This window comes from Camellia sinensis, chromosome 7 (genome assembly GCF_055761805.1).
Source record: "Camellia sinensis isolate YWXY chromosome 7, ASM5576180v1, whole genome shotgun sequence".
In the NCBI taxonomy this organism is placed as follows: domain Eukaryota; kingdom Viridiplantae; phylum Streptophyta; class Magnoliopsida; order Ericales; family Theaceae; genus Camellia; species Camellia sinensis.
The window spans coordinates 39,812,871-39,834,013 of record NC_138967.1 but is presented as its reverse complement, the minus strand read 5'-3'; the positions used below and the strand labels follow the sequence as shown (position 1 = coordinate 39,834,013).

At 32.7% G+C, this 21,143-nt stretch overlaps 1 protein-coding gene across 1 annotated transcript; it reads left to right on the top strand.

Moving 5' to 3' along the window:
* The first annotated feature begins 1,651 nt into the window (after positions 1-1,651).
* LOC114307229 (putative pectate lyase 8) lies at positions 1,652-7,756 on the top strand. The gene is made up of 7 exons (XM_028252625.2): positions 1,652-1,939; positions 2,371-2,427; positions 3,573-3,644; positions 5,490-6,132; positions 6,225-6,328; positions 6,608-6,746; positions 6,915-7,756. Exons 1-7 carry the CDS (start codon positions 1,827-1,829, stop codon positions 7,134-7,136), a joined length of 1,350 nt encoding a protein of 449 aa, XP_028108426.2. The 5' UTR covers positions 1,652-1,826; the 3' UTR covers positions 7,137-7,756.
* The last annotated feature ends 13,387 nt before the right edge of the window (positions 7,757-21,143 follow it).

Here is a 21,143-nt window from a genome sequence, read left to right as displayed (position 1 = left end):
CATTTTCAAGTGTACCACTTACGTCTTGTTCCAAACGTGTACAAATATATGTAATACACAAAATTATGAAAACAATAGAGGTTATTATATTTTTCAGTAATACACAAAATTATCACAATATTTACAAAGTTATTTTACTAATCACCCTCGCCCCAATCCAAAAAAAAAAAAGAGTAAAATTCTAATCAAACAACATATCATACTTTGAAATAAGAGATAAGAATTCCTTAATGATTTTCCTATGAAAATCTCCTATCTCCTTTTTTAGTTGGAACTTCCAATATGATGTATAAAAAAAAGGAAAATGCATGAGAATCCCAGTGGAGGTACTAGGGTCCCTTCTGATTGGCCCAAAAAACTCTTTTTTTTTTTTTTTTTTTCAGCCACTGGCAGCCTCCCACGTGGAGGTGGAGTGCATCATGCTCACCTTATTGGGCCTATTTCAGGGTTCAATTCGATAATTTGAATCGTTCACATTTTAAAAGATATCAAATACAATATACTTATAAAATCGTTGGCTCTTTCTTCAAATCACATTTGTATTTTAAAAAAATGATAAATTTGAAATATAAACTCAATGTAAATGTGATTTGATGAAAGAGCTAACAATATGTGATCGACGTGATTTTTTACAAGTATATTTTACTCGATATCTTCTAAAATTTGAAGGGTTTAAATTATTGAATTGGACCTTTAAATGGACCCAATAAAATACACAAAATGTGCAGCAAAAACCCCAATCACATTTTGCAATACATAATAGTGACTGTACAAAATAAATTTGTCTCCAAATTGTCTGTTTTAGATTTTCTAAATTATTTTAATCATAATCTTGAATGGAAGTTGTAGTCACTGTTGTACGGCTTGCATAACAGTGACTGTTTTTTGACTCATAAAAATTATTTCGGATTTTATTTTCATCATCTGAACCGTTCAATTTTTAAAGAATATCGAGTAGAACATACTTGTAAAAAATTAAGTTGATCGGATATCAATAAATCTTTCATCAACACACATTTGTATTCAGTTTAATACTTATATATTTATTTTTTTATATATACAAATTCAAGTTAATAAAGGGTTTATTAATATCGATCAATTTAATTTTTTACAAATATTACACCCGATATTCTTTAAAAATTGTACGACTCCAATGATATAAATAAAGTCCGAAATAAATTCCATACACCACACAACAATCCGTTCAAACCACACAGGCGTAACCTCTGACCCTCCCCAATGACACCCGCCGAGAATTTCGGTCCGAAGGAAACATAATTCCACGATATCTACATATCCCATTTGAATATTCACACCTGATTATCACCTCCAAACCAACCTGACTTTTATTTCCCTCTGTAATGTCCATTCCGTCATCCCTCCGTTACGGACTCCTGACGTGGCACACCGTAAATTCCATTGACCCTTCCTCCGTCAACTTAGTTGCGTGTCAGAATCATAAATATGAGTGGATGGTGACCAACCTAACGTCGGTTTTAGAGAGAGAGGGCGGTTAGTAGCGGTTAGTGAGGTGGTTAATTTTAGAGAAAAGAGGTCTTGGTTAATTTAACCTAACTAGAGTCAAAAAAAGTTAAGTTTTGGTTTGCTTTTAACGGCCGTTAACGTTTAACGAGAGAGGTTTGTATTCTCTGTTTTATTTTTTTGGTGGGGGTCTGTCTATAAAGAGACGGTTACGTTGGAGCTTCGTCTTCCACTCTCTCTGCTCTGTTTTCCTTTTTTTTTTTTCTTCTCTTTCTTTCAGTTCCACTTTGAGAGAGAGAAAGTGAAATCTTAGAGAGAGAGAGTGAGTGAGTGAGTGGTGAGTAATGGCAATGGCGGTCTCGAAGAAGTGGGTTTCTCTGAGTTCGTTGCTTCTTCTCGTTCTGTTGTTCGTCGGAGTAGTGGTGATAACACGAACAGACAACAACTCTGCTCCCAGGTACTGTTTCTCTCTCCAAAACTCCTCTCATTCTCTCTCTCTCTCTCTCTCTCTCTCTACGTCACCATTGTACAATTCTAAGAATGAATGTATTATGATATGTCCTCTGTAGTTGATTTCTACTTTCAACTCCAATTCATTGTTCTTATTGCGTTTTTGCTTCTGACTTTGGATTTTCTCTGCATTAGGGATTTTTTCAACAAAATCTACTACATTATTCACATAATAGCAGAATTTCTTGTTTTCTCCCCCTAATTCTCAAAGCATTGTTCCAGAAACCACTTTACATTCACTTTTTGGCGTCTCCATTAATGTGCATTTCACAATATATTCGAGAATTTATTGCTTTTCTGAGACTCCGAACCAGCTCTTGTTCTCAAAACCCTACTAAATTCGAATTAACTCTCGAATTTTGTTTCTTCTATTAACAGGAATGTTGAAACAGACAAGTTACAGAGCTCCAACAACTCATCAATGGCGGTGCTAAGGTCAGTACTCCCACTACTCAACAGAACTTAACATCTAAGACGTCCATTTCTGTGTATAAACAAGTCTCCCACCGTTAGATCTATTATCCGTTTGTTTTATCCCAACTTTTGAACAATCTCAGCCGTTCAGATCCCAAATTCCCTCAGATCTGTAACGTTTATTCCGTTATTGTTCGGTCTTTGGATTCGTTCGTTGCAATTTGCTCTCAGTGGACTCTGTTCATTCCTCCCTCATGTTTTTCTGTAATTTCCATAATTACCCTCATATTATCCACTTAATTAATTGCTTTTGTACCCTTCATGATCGAACAAGCTACATGGGTAGTTTTGTCATTTCATCTCGGAGTACGGATGATGGAATTTCCCGCCGACGTCTCACCCCGCATCTCTCTCCTCTCATAGAATTTTCTCTCTCTAGAAAAGTAGTTTTTAGTTATTGTTTATTGCATGTTTTTTCCTTTCCACATGAATAAATACACTTTTTATTTTTATTTTTATTTTTATATATAACTAAAATGTAATATTAAAAAAATTAATTATAAACGAATATAAGTAAGAATTGTGTCTTAGAAAACATGTCCCTATGCAATGGAGGAGCGTGTGCGAAACACCGATCTCATTTGTACGTACTTACACTGCATTGATTTGTAGAGTGTCAATTTGAATTAAAAAAAAAAAAAATTTAAAAAATTGTGGAGTGATGGTTTAATTAGCGGCTTTGATTGACCCTATCAGTTAAATTTTTAATTTTTTATGAAAAAATATATAAAAAAATAGGAAGAGTGATATAATAATTTAGAGTGATTTTTTAACTTTTTAACTAAAATATTTAATTCCCAAACCAGACCAGAAGTCTATTTGACGCACCTTGGAACAAATTGAAAGTTCATAATAAAAAACTAAAAGTTAAAAACATGTCTCTCATTACTTTTCAATAATCAATTTTTTAAATTTTATTTAAATTAAGTTGTGTCAAATATTCAGACACAATTTTAAAATTTAAAAAAAAAAAAAAAAAAAGAAGAAGAAAATATTAGCAACTCCGTAAGCTGCACCAACCACTATGTTATGGGGCAAATTGATTGTAGCCCAATTGTGGTGGGTGTTGGGTTATGGTGAATTTAACAGGTTTTTGTTGGTTTTAGGTCTGAAGAGGTTAGAGAATTGAATGAGCATGCAGTGGATGATCCAGAGGAGGTTGCTTCCATGGTTGAGATGTGAGTCTTTTTCCCCTTTCTATTTCTCTAAAATAATACACATGTTCATTTGATTACAGTGGAACCATTACAGGAAAGAACAGAACATTTACACATAATGGTGTAGCTTTAGTTGGTAGGGTGGTTTATACTCTAGCCCTTGTTACTTACTAGTTATATATCAGACCTACCAAACCGACTCTGTTCTTAACCCCACCATCCCTTATTATTAGGGCAGGGGATCTCCCCTTTCCCCTCTCTTAATGCCCTTTTCTATCTTACAATTAGATGAGAGCTACTTATCATGTAATAGAAACTTGATCTAAAGGATCCAATCTCTTTATTAACAGTGTTTAAGATTTGATAATGGTTATGTATTAATGATATATTTTATTGTTTGTTTTTATTTTTCAGTTCTACTACGAATAGATAAGCCAAAAATAGAATCGAATACATAATACATATATATAGATAGGATGTTTATTTTTCTAAATTTTGTGTTATTTTTTATGTAAATTCGCACAACAAAAGTCGCGCACACATGTAAAAACTACTAAATCTTAAATAAATGGTGGTCCCATGTATACATAACAATTGTTATATGTATATACATATGTATTGTTTTTTAAAAACAATTTGTCTTATCCATTAGCCACAAATGTCATTAACCTTAAATTTTAAACATATTTAAACTTTTAAGAACATTGTCTGAAGGGCAATTCAGTATTTGCATAGAAGGGATACCAAATCTACAATTGCCTTGCTGTTCTTTATAATACAGATCTATGCATTTACATCTGTAAAGCTTACATTTGACTGGATGTAAATGCGGTTATTGCATGTGCATGTTACATGCAAAAAAAGTAACAGAGATGCCTAGACACTGTAAAAAAATACATGTTTGATCTATTGGGGGATGGGGTGCAGACTACGTGATCATATTCAATGCTATATGTTTGTATATGGTGTTGTGAGTATGAATCCCTTCTTTTTCCTGTGACTACTTCACCTATGTGTGGCCAACAGCGAAAAGTATATCCAACCTTGCTACCTGCCCCTGCCCCAAAACTAAAGTAACTTGATCTGTTGTATGAAAAGACTAAATTATCCTTGTAAAATGACAGAATACACAATAGTCCACAAAGGTTGAACAAAGGTCCTCTTTAAGGATTTCTTGTCATGATCTTGCTGTAATTTATATGACAGCAAGACCTCAACGAAAACCTATTTTAATGGCTCAAATTTAAAATTGAAATAAATTGATAATAAATTTTTTAAAACTAAACAATCTATAATCACATTATTTTGTTTCAATTTTAAATTTAGGCCATTGAATTACAACAAGAAGATTATAATAAAGACAATCTCGGTCCACAAAGTCCCCTATACTCCCTTATTTTTGTGTCCCAAATCACTTTTTGACCACACAATAAAATGTTTCTAACTCTAGTGGTATGGCCGGGAGGTACTTCCAAACAAAGAGACAGTGGAGATGGGGCAGCATATCCAATATCTAGATATTAGGATTTTGCCAGCTGCTAGATATTAGGGAGAATAGTTACATCCACCGACATAACTTAGCACAGTTTTTACCTTTCATTTTGCATCTGTGCATAACATCTTACTGCATAAAAAACAATCAAGTAAAATAGTTTAAATCAATTGTATCTTGGATTTGTAGGACACATAGAAATCAAAATATGGAGACACCTGTTTGTATAGGCATTACCCATTGGGAATTATGATAAAAGAATTAGAAGTGAGACCCTTCTAGTTGTGTCCCGTTTTTGTATTCTTAATTTTTCTAAAACAATTGGTAGTGACAATAACATTGAACTCTAGTAACATTCCTAATTGATTGAGCAGGAGTATCCAGAACAGCACTGAGAGGAGGAAATTGGGCTACTTCTCCTGTGGAACAGGCAATCCCATTGATGACTGCTGGCGCTGTGATCCAAACTGGCACCGCAACCGCAAACGCCTCGCTGATTGTGGCATTGGTTTTGGCAGAAATGCCATTGGTGGCCGCGATGGCCGCTTCTATGTCGTCACTGACCCCAGTGACAATGACCCTGTCAACCCCCGACCCGGCACCTTGCGACATGCTGTCATCCAAGACAAACCTCTCTGGATCGTGTTCAAGCGTGACATGGTGATAAAATTGAAGCAGGAGCTAATCATGAACAGCTTCAAGACCATTGATGCCCGTGGAGTCAATGTTCATATTGCTAATGGTGCCTGCATTACAATTCAGTTTGTTACTAATGTTATAATTCATGGGCTTAACATTCATGACTGTAAACCAACTGGCAATGCCATGGTGAGGAGCTCACCAAGCCATTTTGGGTGGAGGACAATGGCTGATGGTGATGGCATTTCAATTTTTGGATCGAGTCATTTATGGATTGATCACAATTCACTCTCTAACTGTGCCGATGGCCTTGTTGACGCTATTATGGGTTCCACTGCCATTACCATTTCTAACAATTACTTCACTCACCACAATGAGGTGTGTGCGTGTTTATAAAGCAAATTTCACTTAAAATTCTGTTATTTCTTCTAATTGGAAGACTAATTTGTGTTCTGTCTAATTAAAAATAGGTGATGCTACTGGGTCATAGTGATTCCTATGTCAGAGACAAGCAAATGCAAGTCACTATTGCCTACAATCATTTTGGAGAGGGTCTTATCCAGAGAATGCCAAGGTAATATACATTATTGGACATCAAATGGGTTTTTCTTGTTTGTTATTTATTTTATTTTTTTAGTATCTGGTGGTTTGAATATTATTCCAAATGTGTGAGAAACATCTCAGTGCGTTATGGTACTAGAGACTAACCCTAAGAAACCATTTTGGATTTGCATCCATGGCGATATAAAGACTCTACTCTTGTCACTATAGGGTTTTTGAAGTGTTACTTTGCATGCAGAGAACCTGTTTCCATATTTGTATTCATTTTGAAAATTATTTATGCAAAATGCAGATGTAGACATGGGTATTTCCATGTGGTGAACAATGACTACACTCACTGGGAGATGTATGCCATTGGTGGAAGTGCTGAGCCAACTATTAACAGCCAGGGTAACAGATACCTTGCTCCTTCCAATCCATTTGCAAAGGAGGTATAATATATATGTTGTACAAGTAACATCCCCCACTTTCTGTCACTTTCTTGTTCTTATTTGTTTTCACATGTTTCATAAACAAAAGTGAAAAAAGCTTGACCGTACAGTGAAGTTGACATATTGGAATTGGATTGTCTGGTTTTTAATAATGTTTGATTTGGGTAGGTGACAAAAAGAGTGCAAACATCTTCAAGCAAGTGGAAGAATTGGAATTGGAGGTCAGAGGGTGACCTTATGCTTAATGGGGCCTATTTCACTCCATCCGGGGCTGGAGCCTCGGCCAGCTATGCCAGAGCTTCAAGCCTTGGTGCCAAGTCTTCTTCCATGGTGGGCACCATCACTTCCGGTGCCGGTGTTCTTTCCTGCCGCAGAGGCCATCAGTGCTAGCAATCTCAGCTAATCACAAGAAAAATGGTTTTTTTTGGGTTAGGTTTCTGATTTTACTATTATATAGTAATAGCACTACTCCACCATATATCCAATATTCCACCATTGTTTGTCCCCTTAATCAATGTGTTTTTTACACTGGCAAAGTGTAGATTATACACATTTTCATCATTTGTCTTACAAAATTGCCCTTATTCCTCCTCACTGTCCTGCCATTGTTGCACAACCATGGCCTGCTTCAATTGAAGAAAAAAAAAGATGCTATTGTAGGAGTGGGTGCAGAAGTGTTGTTCATTACTTTCTTACTTTCTTTTTTTTTTTTTTCAATCTCAACCTACGTTTCTAACCACCATTAGTGTTTTTAGTGCTGCTACATAGTGTGTTGGCTTTGGGGTTTATAGGAACTCAAATGTTCTGTGAGGTTTTTTTATTTTTTTATTTCTGATTTTTAGGTTCCTTGAGTCATACAAGATATAGTGTGAATGTCAAACTTTTGAGTTATGAAAAAAATCTGTTATACATGATGCATAACAGTGGGATTATTTACCTTTTTCTTTCTTTTTTTGTTTTTGCTTTGTACATTGTCAATGGAAGCAATCCTGTCTCTTTTGGTTGTTCAATGTGATTTTATTATATGTTAGTACATGGTCCACTATTTAAATTTTAGTATTATTATCAATTTTTTTCCACTTTTACCTTTTTGATGATTATCTCATGTGCACCAACCACAAAACACACAAATGATGGCTGTTAGTTTTTTTTCTTTGGGGCCACTGGAATGATGTATGAAGTGGGAAATGGATTGAAAACTTTCTAAGATGGGTCCAGACGGTCTCCAGTTCAGATTTGGGATAGTCCAGTCCAGTTCATTTCATTGGGCCTACTTTTGGGCCCTTTTTCGATAATCAGAATCGTTCACATTTTAAGATTTGTTGAATACATTATTCTTGTAAAAAATCACGTCGATCGGATAACAGATACTATGTATTTGGATCACTTTTCTTTGAAAAAAAAATGGACGGTCAGAAAATTAACAGTTCATAAAAAGTGATCCGAATGCATAGTATCTGTTATCCGATCAACGTGATTTTTCACAGGAATAATGTACTCAACAAACCCGAAAATATGAACGGTTCAGATTATCAAAAAGAGGCTCAAAATGGACCCAATGGGCCGTAATGAACCCTCCAGTCCAAATGATGGATTGGAGGCAAGCCCCAGCCTTCCAAGATATAGGGATGTTGTCTCTACTTTTATTATGGTGTTGTTTGCTGTTAATTTAAATGAGCCATTTATAATGATTTCTATTTTGGGATTTTGTATAGTTTATGTGATAATTATAAGTTTTAAAATTTTAATTTTTTAAATAAATTATTAACTTTTAACCTAGAATAAAATATAGCAAACATGCTTTCAAAATGATGAGTGAGATCGGAGGATAGCATAGTGATATTTTAGTTTAAGGGGGGCATCCTTGTCCTTCCTCCACGATGAGGGAAAAATAATTAAGTCTATGTTTAGATTTTAAATTAGGGTTAATTAGTGAAAATTTCATTCCTACATAGCTATATGTTAATCTTTTTGGTGATAAGAACACGCATTGAAAAGTCTCCAATGTCAAAAAAGTCACCGAAAAGTTGTCAGTGACGGCGGCTAGTAACGATGAGGTGAATAGATGGGTGATATTGAACAGACATATAACACATGTGTAGATAGGTGACATTTGAATAAATTATTAGACATTTGAACAGATAATTAGACACATAAGTAATGCATGTACATATAGGTCACATTTTGGACAAAATGTGATACTTGAATAGATAAACAGAAGCAAGTTTTGAACAAATAGATGTTCTGAGTGCTCTTTAAGTTAAGAAAAATGATGCAGACCACTAATTAGTGGTTACACTAGGGATGTGGCAGTAGGTCCCACCCACTGCCACATGTGTTTTGTGTCTTAGTTTTTTTTTTTTTATTTTACTTGCCACATCATTAGTGGTGGTGTTAGTGATAGGAATTTAGTGGTATGTAGCATTGTTGTTAGAGCATCTCCAATGCACTAGGCATATAATACTTGTTAGTTAAAATGCCTAGTGTGATTCACTTTTTTCAATTCCAATGCACTAGGCATATGATTAGGCATTTTGGCTCAATTCATATTCACTAGCTACATGTAGCTAGCCTTCAACACTAGGCAAAATGTATTCAATCATTAGGATCATTTCCCTCCATCTTTATTGTTGACGTGTCATTCTATAAAATTAATAGTATTTGGATAAATAGCTAAAATAAAGAGCATGGTTTGAGTAAAAATATAAAACAGTTGATAGGCAAAATAAAATATATACTTTATAGAAATATGTAGATAGGTAAAATGCCTACTACCGTTGGAGATGCTCTTAAGTTAATAAATTTAAAAGGAAATAAAAGAAAAGAGAGAAATGAAGTCACAAATCTTGATCTAAAAAGCTTTAATTAAGGGTGTCCATGAACATTCCTTCCAAAGTGAGGCACTCATAAAATCAGAAATTTCAGGATAGAATGTAGTGAAGAAAAAGTAACTATATAAGAGGTTTGCATGTGAGGTGTGGGACCACAAGGAATGTGATGTGAGGCATTCCTCACTTAATGCCATTGCCAATTAGCACGTGTGTAGCGGTCCTGCAACAATTGTGGTGTGTCATGTGTAGTATGTATTGATTGATAGAGGGTCCTCTTCTCGTTGGATTTAAATGCAAATTCACTCTAATATGAATTTTTGAATTTTTGATATAAATTCATAATTTGTATGCTTCCACCAATATTTTCAAAGTACCAGCTTAACACGTCAATATATAGTATCAATAAAAAGAATAACCACTAATAAAAAAGTTGTTCCGAGTAATTTTAATTGGTTGAGTGAAAGACAAAATCGATCCCATTCATTCTCTTTTAGTCTCATCGGTGAAGAATATTATATGGTATGATTAACTACTACATAATTCTTCGTTCAATAAATTGACTAAAAAACAATGATCACCATATCTGTCCATTACCCTTCGTTCTCCCAAGGAAGATAATGAAACCCAAAATTTTGAATGGGTGCATTGTTAATTGTTATGCTCAACCTATACTTTGGGGGTGAAGAGATTCGTCCAACTTAAAATGAAATGAATTAGGAGGACCTCTGATTCATGTTCTGTTTTGGTATAGTAATGCACTTCCTACGGTGCTTTAGAGACACATGTTTGCAAATACCAATATACCTTGCGAGCATTTTCCACTAACAAATTTTGCTTGTTTGCTATGTTTGGAGATTGGATCCTCCATCCCCATCTCTCTTGTTTTTCTATCCTAAATCACATATCTGCTAGGCAATCGGAGTCACATTTGTTATGTAGGCATTGCCTTGCCTGGCAAAAATCACTAGTCTTTTCAACTTATAGGAGCAATTGCATATTTCTATTATAAATTTTATAGCAAATTATTTTGTGTCTGGCAATGAGGAGGATGGAATTACCATAAAAATGTTCACCACAACTTATGAAACTTTCCTACTATCCAAACCTTGCCTTTCTTTTTCTTTTTCTTTTTTTCTTTTTTGGTTCAATAGTAAGAGGTGATCGAGTCAGCTTACGCGCATCTTGACTAATCTTTTCTCTGGTCCGGTCAAAAACAAGCTATTCATGTCGAGATTAGGGAATTCATGAGAAATTTCTTTATCATGGTCTGACACTAAAAATTAAACCCTGAATAATTGTGTGGGGAGTATATCCACTAACCACTCAGGACAATTCTGAAGATAGTCCAAACCCTTTAGTTGACGGTGCTTGGCATCCCCCGTTTGGAGAGTGAGGTTCATAGTGAAAAAGTTTAAAAAATCACTATAAATTATCATATCACTCTATCTATATTTCATATATCTTTTCATAAAAAATTAAAAATCAATTAAAATAGTCAACTTTTAAACAATATTTAATGTCAAGATCCTATATTCTAGTCTCAAAAGCTTCCTAATAAAAAAAGTACGACAATATTTGTATTACTTTTATTTTCTTGGATAAAATCTTAATTTGAAAGGTTTTATGGCGAGTTTTATGACTAACACCAAGTTCTAAATATGTACAGCCAATGTTCAACTGCACGTAGTACATATTTATACTTCCTTAAACTAATAGGAGTGTAAAAATAGCTCAAGACTCATGAATGGCTTGAAACTCGCCCGAGATCCAAGGTGGGCCCGGCTCGTTTCGGCCTGCTTATGCTCAGACCTGAGCCCAACCCAGTACCTTGGGCCTGGGCCCTTTATTTGAGGCCTATCCCGGCCCAAAACGTTTCAGATTTTGCGGGCAGGGCAGCCCACCCCACCCCACCCAATGGTCAAATTTCAAAAAATAAAAATAAAAAGCAACTTGCAATGGTTAAATAATTAAAAAATATATATAATAAATAAATAAATAAAAGAAATAAAAGATTGATCTTGTAAAAATAAAAACAAAACAAAATAATACAACAGTCAATGTCATTTCCTTGCAATGAATTAATAAAATATGTATATATATATATTTCAACCTGTTACCCAAAAAGCAATCTAAAAGGGGGTTGAATTAGGTTCCTACAAATTAAAATAAATAATCCACAATAAAAATTACAAACTAATACATCAATTAGAACAGTAGGAAAATCATATAATTATCACAACTAATATCAAATAAATATGGCAGTGCAAGTAAGAGCTCTGTTGCTCTATATATATATATGAGAGTTCAGTGCTCTGTTTTTTCTGACATGGCTCATTCCTTCTTCCCGTTCAGGAGATGGCCGTTGCGAAGTTAAACTTTGAAAATTAGCCGTTGCAATCGAAAAAACTGAACTGGAGCACCGGATGTTCGGCCAAATTTCCTTTCCCAGCCAAAAACATGTCCAGCCGGCCAATATATCTGTCGGTCGGCCAATAATAAATATGAATGAAAAAAAATAAAATATTCAAACGGTCATATTACCGTTTACTACAACGGTAATATATATATATATTATAAATTTACTTCCTCTTTCAAAGAACTATAAATATATTCCATTTTTCAAAATAAATCTCACAAATAATTCTCTTGCTCTCTCTCTCTCTCTCTCTCGCTCTCTCTTTCTTAAACTCTCTCAATCTCTTTTAAACTCTCAATCTCTCTCAACTCTCAATTAATTTTGAAGTGTCGTCCCTAAGTGACAATTGCAATTGTGAAATAAGAACCTTTTATCAAAAGAAACTAATTTCTGTATCGCATTCCCCAATCGGTAACATTAATTAGTTTAATTAAATTTATTAGCTACTCATTTTTTTTCATTAATTATTTGTGCACATATATTAATTATTATTTTTTTACTCATTGTATTTACACATTATTTAAATTAATTGTTAATTCTTATATGTTGTTTTAATTACATTACTATGGATTCTAATATTCATAATGTTTGTATCGATGTTGATATACATACTATACAATATGAATCTGTTAATTCTCCTTCTAATATCCCTCTTCCAACAGTTGAATCATCATCTAGGGGGCACAACTAGTACTCTTTGGGAACATTTTGAAAAAAAATTCTATAAATAATCATGATGGTACAATTACATTTAAAATAAAATGTAAATATTGTGCACGTTTATTTAGTGTTGTATTTATAAGGGGTACTAGTCATCTAAAAAGGCATGCTAATAAACATTTACAAAGTCAACAACCTCATATTAAAAGTCAAATGCAATTAGGGGTTTCATCAATTAGTAATTTGTAAATATTTTTACATGATCTTATGCATACACAAAATTCTGTAGTTGATTATATCATTAAAAAAGAACAACCTTTTACTATTAGTGAATGTCCCAATTTTACCAAAATGATTCACAAAAGTTTTACACCACAATATCAAAGTTTTTCAAGAAATACTACTAGAAACAAGATTATAAAGGGTGGGTGGCATTGTGGTTAAGATTTGGGGTTTAAGCCCCAAGGTCATGAGTTCAATTCCTTTCCTCTTGGGCCAATCTCCTGGGCGAAACACAGTTGGTTAGGAGGTTGGACCTCAAGTTGTCTAATCAGCACTTGGTGTGGGTTCAATGCTCCCCCGCTGTGCGAGTCCTGACTTAAGCGGAACTTGTCTTGAGAGGTCGGGACAAGTTCTCAGGTTATAGTCTCCTCGCTCGGAATGGCTAACAGGACACCCTAGTGATCTCTGCAAGGGGCACTGCCTTGGACCTGCAGGAGGGTAGGGAGGATTTTCCTGTAACAAAAAAAAAAAAAAAAAAAATTGAGAATGTTAAAAGTGAATTATTTGTCATCTTTAAAAATTTGAATGGAAGAGTTTGTTTAACATTTGATCTGTGGTCAAATAATGATTTTGAATATCAATGTATCACTGCACATTTTATTGATAATGATTGAAAATTAAATAAAATAATTATTTCATTTAAATTAGTTGAACTTCCATAAACTGATCATTCGCTTGGTGTAGAAATAAGAACTGGATTATATGAACGGGTTTTACAAAATAAAATATTTACAATTAGTTTAGATAATACAGCATATTATAATCAAATTGTAACCCATTTAAAATCAACTTTACAATTACTTATTGATGGTGATTTATTTCATGTTTGTTGTTGTACCCATGCTTTAAATTTGATTGTTAAAGAAGCTATGCATGTATACGAGACTTTTGTACTTGTAATAAAAAATACAGTTATTACTATTATGTCTTCTGCTAATCGAATTTTGGAATATAGAAAAATTTGTCAATGAGAAAATATGTCATTTAAAAAAATTAATTTTAGATGTAGATAATAGGTGGAATTCAACGTATAATATGTTAAAAATAACTTGTAAACAAAGAAGAGCAATAGATTTATTTTTTGCAATAACATCAATAGGAGGAGTATTGACTCCCACAGAACTTAATTGGCGCCAAATTTCCTTGTATAAAGATTTTTTAAAAGTTTTTGATACTTCAACAAAATTATTTTCTTAAATATATATATATATATATGTTTCTACTTCACCATTTGTTTTGCATATGCTTGCAGAAATAATTAAAATTTTCGTAAAATATATGAATAATGAATATTATGTAACTATTATTACTTCAATGAAAGTAAAATTTGATAAATATTTTGATCATTTGCCTCATCTTTTAGGTTTAGCCATAATAATTGATCCTAAGTGTAAAAAAATTCGTTTGCAAGAATTTTTAGAACGTATTTTCGTTGATCAAACACAGTTTTGCCCCTATTATGCAAACATACAACAAATTATTTGAAGAATACAAGGCAGCTACATCTGTAAATACACAAACTACACTAGCAGTCTCATGTCGAGACAGAATATTAAGTGTTTTTTTAGCAATAAAAAATACAAGAATATAGCGTAAGTAGTTTTGAATTACGGAAAGCCCATCACTGGATGATTCAGATGATTTTGACATTTTAGAATAGTGGAAACAAAATGAAACTATGTGGCCTATGGTTTCACAAATGGCCTGTGATATATTAATCGTTCCTATTTCTGCAGTTGCTTCGGAAACAGTTTTTAGTACAAGTGGACGGGTACTGAGCGATTACTGATGCAGCCTTTCACGCCAAATAGTTAAAGCACTGATGATATCCAGAGATCATATGCATGCGCTCATAAGAAGACAAAATTATAGTGAAAATGAGCAAAATTCAAAAATGTTTTCGATGACATATCCTTGGGTAACATGTCTAAAATGTCTGTCTCCTTCGATGATTTATCAACAATTTATTTTTTACTATTTCATTTTATTTCATTTTTTTAAAATTTATTATTATTATTAGATTATTGAGGTGGAGTATAATACAAATGATTGGTAGGCTAGTAGGTGTCAGCCTAGTCAGGATGTACTTGACCAATAGTGATGCAATTGTTCTACCATCATTAATAATCTACATCTATTTTATTTAATAATATAAATTTTTGTAATAAATATTATATAATTAATTAAAAGTTTCATTTTCATATATATAAAAGTATCGATTTCGAAAGAAAAAAATTACATTGTTGCATACTTTTTTAGTTATAAGTTCATAACGAAAAAAACATAGGTCATACATAATTAAATTTAAATACCATCATGAAACATAACCAAACAAAACATCTCATTAATCTTAACTAAAATACTCTAGTATAATTTTTCTTTTATTGTTTATTCCTAATAAATAATCTGCATAGATAATCAATTTATCGACTATTTTTCAAAAAAAAAAAAAGGCTTGACTAGCCACGGCCCGAGCCTAGGCCCGCAGCTCTATTATGAGTGGACTTGGGCCTGGGCCCTACTTTTTGGCCCATAGGCCAACCCAGCCTAGCCCATTAAAAAAATGAGAGCCCGCGAGACCCGCTTGGGCCAGTATGAGCCTAGGCCGAGATGAACCGGGCCAGGCCATTATTACATCCCTATGGACTAAGTATCAAGTGCTTGACATGATATTTTGTTTAGAAGAGTCCATACAATATTTGAAACGACATTCATATAGAGTTTTATATATCAGCTGTTACATATATTTTAGATCTATTGTTACATATTATGTTAATAGTTATGTAATGGAATTTTCAATTTACGGTAATGTTATTTATGGGTATATCACTGATACTACTTGTTATATGATTATATCACCCATATTGATACATATTTGGATGCGTTTAAATTTAAAAAATACTTATCGGTTGGTCTTATTGAGGCTTCGTTTGGAAAGAGGAGTTGAGTTGGGTTGCGTTGGGTTTAGGACTATTTTAATCATAAAAAAATAAAATAGATTTTTTAGCTCAATAAGACAAAACATTACATCTAACCCATAATCATTACATTTTTTCTCTCACAAAAAGTCAAAAAAGTCAAAAAACTCTTCCAAAACGAGGGTTTTTAGCCCCAGGCTAAAAAAGTCAAAAAGCCAACACACTTTCCAAATGAACCCTGGGTAAACTTATTTACTCACAAATCAATGATTTTATTTTTATTTTTGATTTATAGCCTGGCTTTTTGGCTATTTTAACTTGGCTTTTTAGCCTCGTTTGGTTTTTTATTTTTAGCTTTTTTAACTTTTGTGAGAGAAAAAATATAATGATTATGATTTGAATGTGATGTTTTATCTTGTTGACTTATGTAGCCATTTTTGTCTTTTGTGTTTTTTTAATCAAAAAGCCAAAATCAAACATAGCTTTAGTTGCTCATTGTTTCCATAATGAATCTTTTTAGATGTGTTTTATGTTTATGGAATGATTATTTGGTACTAACAATGATAAATTTATTAAAGTGATAAACGAATGTGGTATTTTGGCTTTTGTTTATGAGTTTTGATTTATTTTTAGTTTGTTTGTATTGAAGTATGATATGAAAGGTATAAGTAGTTGAATTGTATTTTTTTTTTTTTTTAAATTACAATATTATTAAAAGTTGGAGTAGGACTTTTTGATAAATAGCTCTGGTTCACACGATCTGCTCATAACTATTCCAAAAATGATGGCCTTTATGTTAATATATAAAGGGGGACAGTTTGCTAATCCAGACTTACCAATTTAAAATTTTTTGAATAGGCTATTGTATGATAGAAATTAATTTATGCAGTGTGAGATTCATATAGAATACGATGAAAATTAATGTCTAAATAATTTTTGAATTAATAAAAATTTATTGTTGTATCACTCTATGTAAAGGATATATTGACAAAAAGGAAAACACCCTATTTGTCGTTACTGCTCGACCAAACAAAGAACAAATAATTAGTATCCTTCACATGCCTCGCAATTGCTGTCCCTTCTCTACCTCATCCTCATGTTAAAATTATTATATTTGTACGTGGTACTTTCAATTTTTTTGGGGGATACAAGACGAATTTTATATCATATACATTTTTAGTTATGTTATTTTTTTGTTTAGTTATGATTATTTTTTTTTTAATTATGACATTATTTTAAAATATTTAGTTATAATTTTTATTTTTTAATTATGACTCAAAAAATATAAAATTATATTATTTTCTTGTTTAACAATAAAATGCATATGATATGGTACTGGTGTGTTCCATAATTTTTCCTGTTTTTTCGGGTGCACTTCTACCAAACAGAGCCGACATAACATCTATCATACTGATGTTAAGGAACTCCACCCTGCCAAAAACATCATGAGGTTCATGATAAATACTCAACGTTAGTCACCCGAGTGGATCTAACTAAGTACAGTGGTGCTACATGTGTTAATTAATGTATATATTAATGTACTAATTAATATTATATTATTATTACTGACCTCACCTATTATACAAATTACAAATATCAAAAACTTCTAAAATTATGTCACATCATCTGTTAGTATACTAGTTAGTATATTAATTGATACATATAGCATTATTCAACTAAATATACATGTAGTTGAGGAGGTCCAATTATCTTTCCATTTGGAAAATTATTGAGTGTTTCCGAAGTATCACTTGTTCATGTTCCTCTATTAGTCATTATTCATCACATCTTTTCATGTTCTCAATCACCCAACACAAAATTACAAATCTCACATTCTCCACCAATTATAATATTTTGGAGCATCTCATGACCGTACTCTAAGAATATCCAATAACTTCACTTTGAATTTTACTTATAACTCAATGTAAAACTGTAACTCAACTCCACCTATAAAATGAATCATGTAAATCTCATATTTTTATATGTACAAGTAGTTTACAATTCATATTTGTTTGTTGTTTTCTATTTTTGTGACTTACTGATCCTTCACATAGTCCAAACACTCATCAATATCTATTTTGAATGATTTTAAGTTTATCTAAACATGCCTATTGCCTCTTCATTAGTTCTAAATGTTTGGTCAGCATAGTCATGGTCTCACAACCAGTTATTCATGTAAGTTTAAAATGAATATGTGCCTTCATTCTTTTTAGAAAAGAGCACATTCAAAGCACAAAAGCATTTACCAGAGTTTTTTACCCATAAAGTTGTTGCCTCCATGTTTGGTTCAACAGAAAGAGAAAATACACACACACAGCATAATTTGATTTTATCTTCGTATGCCATTTAACATGTTGTTCAAACCTACACAAAGTGACACTGACAAAGGCATTGAGGTACAAACCAAAAAAAGGAGAGGCATCACTTTGAATACCAAAGAAAAAGGAAAGAAGAAACAAAGCATAAAATAACAATCTTCATGCCCAAGCTTATGCAAAATACTACTTCATATGTTTGGTTTGGTTATCAAATTTAACATTACAACATACCCAAAACAAAGGGTACCTCCGGACCAAATAGAGGAGAGTGTAACTTCAATTTGGTTAGGATGAGGGTTAAAATTTATCAATTAGAATTAAATTTAGACAGAATTTAGGCGAGAATTTTCAAAATATAACCAACCGGCTTTGATAATAAACATGAAATATTATAAATTACTGATTATTTTCTCATTGGGATAAATCATATTTGAAATGTAATATATTCTATACATAGCTAAAACCAGTTTTCTTATTAAGGTCTTGTTTAGGATTGGCTTTTTTAGCAATTTTTCTCTTTTTTAGAAACCAAAAACATTTGGAGTTTTCTTAAGTGTGCAAGTGCATACCATGTGCCACTTACATAAAAAGTGTAAGTGTAAGGTGTAAGTATAAGTATAAGGTGTAAGTGTAAGGTGTAAGTGTAAGGTGTAAGGTGTAAGTGGGTTGCACATGGTGTGCAACCTCAAAAAAGGTGTAAGTGTAAGGTTTAATTTTTTACAAAAGGTGTAAGTGTAAGGTGTAAGTGTAAGGTATAAGGTGTAAGGTGTAAGTTGCACACCATAACCAAACCCAAAACATTTTGGCTTTTTTTTTTTTTTTTTTTGGTGATGTTTGACTTTTTTAACTGATGATAAATAAAATTGACTTTTGAGCCAAAAAAACTGGCTTTTCTAGTAGACCCCAAATTAGACCTAAGTTTCATTTTTTATTTTTATTTTTATTTTTTGGGATATTTTTTCTTTTTTTTTTATTTTCAACTAGTGCATTACATTGTTTAAAACAAGGACCAATCATTATAATTATATTTTATTTGAATTTGGACAATTTAAGCGTAGTTGAGTTCATTTTTGTAGCTAAGCTTAGGAATGTAAGAAAAATTAAAAAAAATTGTTCAAAACGGTTGAACCGTACCAAACCAAATAAGTTATATTTGGTCGATTTTTTAATATAAATCGGCCTATGCAGTTTTTAAAATGATTTTATTTTTTTGGTTTTCGGTTCAGTACCGGTTTAGGCACCTTGTGCACTGAATTAAATCAAAATTGACCGAAAGTTTTGCATATTAAACATAATATATATTAAATGTATAATAAAGTTAGTTAAGTACAAAGTTCAGTTGATTTACTTAATTTTTTATTTTTTCTTAAATATTTCAGGTTTGATAGTAGATATTGGCAATGTGATAAGTTGTTAGTTTGCCACTCATATTTGTTTGAGTCAAGTTTTGCTACTACTATGCCTATATAGCTATATTAGATGTTTATGTCATTTTTAATTTTTTGTTTTAACTCTACTTGATAGACTTGTGATTTAGTCTTATGAGATGATGGTTTTAACTTTGATTTGCCTTTGGTATCAAGACTTTTGTTTTCAAATTATATTTTGTTTCTAATTCTATTTCAGTAAAAACTTAAACACAGTATTTATTAGTTCTTTTGTTTTTATTTTTGTGAATAGTTGGATTGAATATTGAAGGAATATACAAATGGCTAATTCAATATAAATTATTTACTATACTATAAATTTAAGTAACTTGAGTTTAAAAGGTCGTGAATTGAGAATCGCATCGAGTCGAACCGTTTGAATTGGTGCGATTTAATGAAAAATTTGATCTGTATCGGTTTTCAATATAATAGAATCGATATTATCGATTAAGTGTAAAATTTTACTTAAATACCGACCGTCTCAAACCGATTACACCCCTAACTAAGCTTGTTCAAGCAAGTTGAGGTAGAAGTCAGACTCGGACTTCAACTTATGTAGATCTCTCTGTACTTCAAGCTGAATTTAGACAGACTCTCAGCCCTATCCAACCTGTACCAATTGAATCCCTACTATTAAAGAGCCAATTACTCCTAGAATAAAGAATAGAGAATTAACAAATTATTCAAGAGTTGATAGGATTACCCCTGGGAGTGGGGTGCAGTGGATAGGGACGAGACCTAAAACCTATTTTACCCGGGTTTGAGTCCCCCATTACCCCTCAGTATGGAGCCCTTAGATTTCACCTCAAGCGATTTCTTAGTCCGAAACTAGGATCTTGCAAAGCTTAAGCCACCCCTTTTTCTAATACCAAAAAAATAATAGTAAAAATTGACGGGATTGTTAGGATGGGCTTCATTTGGGCTTCTTAAGTCAAGAGCCCAACCCAAATGGTCAAATTTCCTAACCCATGGCCTACTATATTTCTAAAGAATTGTAGCCCAATCTTTTGCATATTGGGCTACTAAGAATTGATGGTTTGGGTCAGCTTCAACCAGCCCCAATTGAAACTTTGTTAGGTTTGTGAACATGGTCAAGCTTATGGGCCATTTGGATTAATTGTGAAAAAGGCAGAAGCTTTTATTTTATTCTATTTATTTATTTATTTATTTGGAAAAATTAACTTTTTACTAGGGGTGGGCGCGGGTTGGTTGCGGCTATGGAACTTCCAATCCGCTATCCGTCCGCTAGATTGGCAGATTGGAGAAAATCAATCCGCATCCGTCCGCAATCCGGCGGATGTGGATTGAGCGGATTGGCGGTTTGGCGGGTGGATGCGAATCGGTTTGACGGTTTAAAATTTTATAAATTTTCAACATAATTTAACTTGTGCACTTCCTCAAAAAAAGAAGAAGAAAGTATTACAGTTAATGACTTAAAAAAATATTACAATCACTGCATGTCTCATCAAAAGTAAGAAAGTTTGAAATTTTAGAATATCACAATTACTGCATGCATCATCACATATTACAATTACAGCATGCCTC

Coding starts and splice junctions, on each gene's coding strand:
- LOC114307229 (XM_028252625.2), top strand. CDS start 1,827: ATGGCAATGGCGGTCTCGAAGAAGTGGGTTTCTCTGAGTTCGTTGCTT. Junction 6,329..6,607: donor CTTATCCAGAGAATGCCAAG/GTAATATACATT, acceptor TGCAAAATGCAG/ATGTAGACATGGGTATTTCC. Junction 6,747..6,914: donor CCAATCCATTTGCAAAGGAG/GTATAATATATA, acceptor TGATTTGGGTAG/GTGACAAAAAGAGTGCAAAC.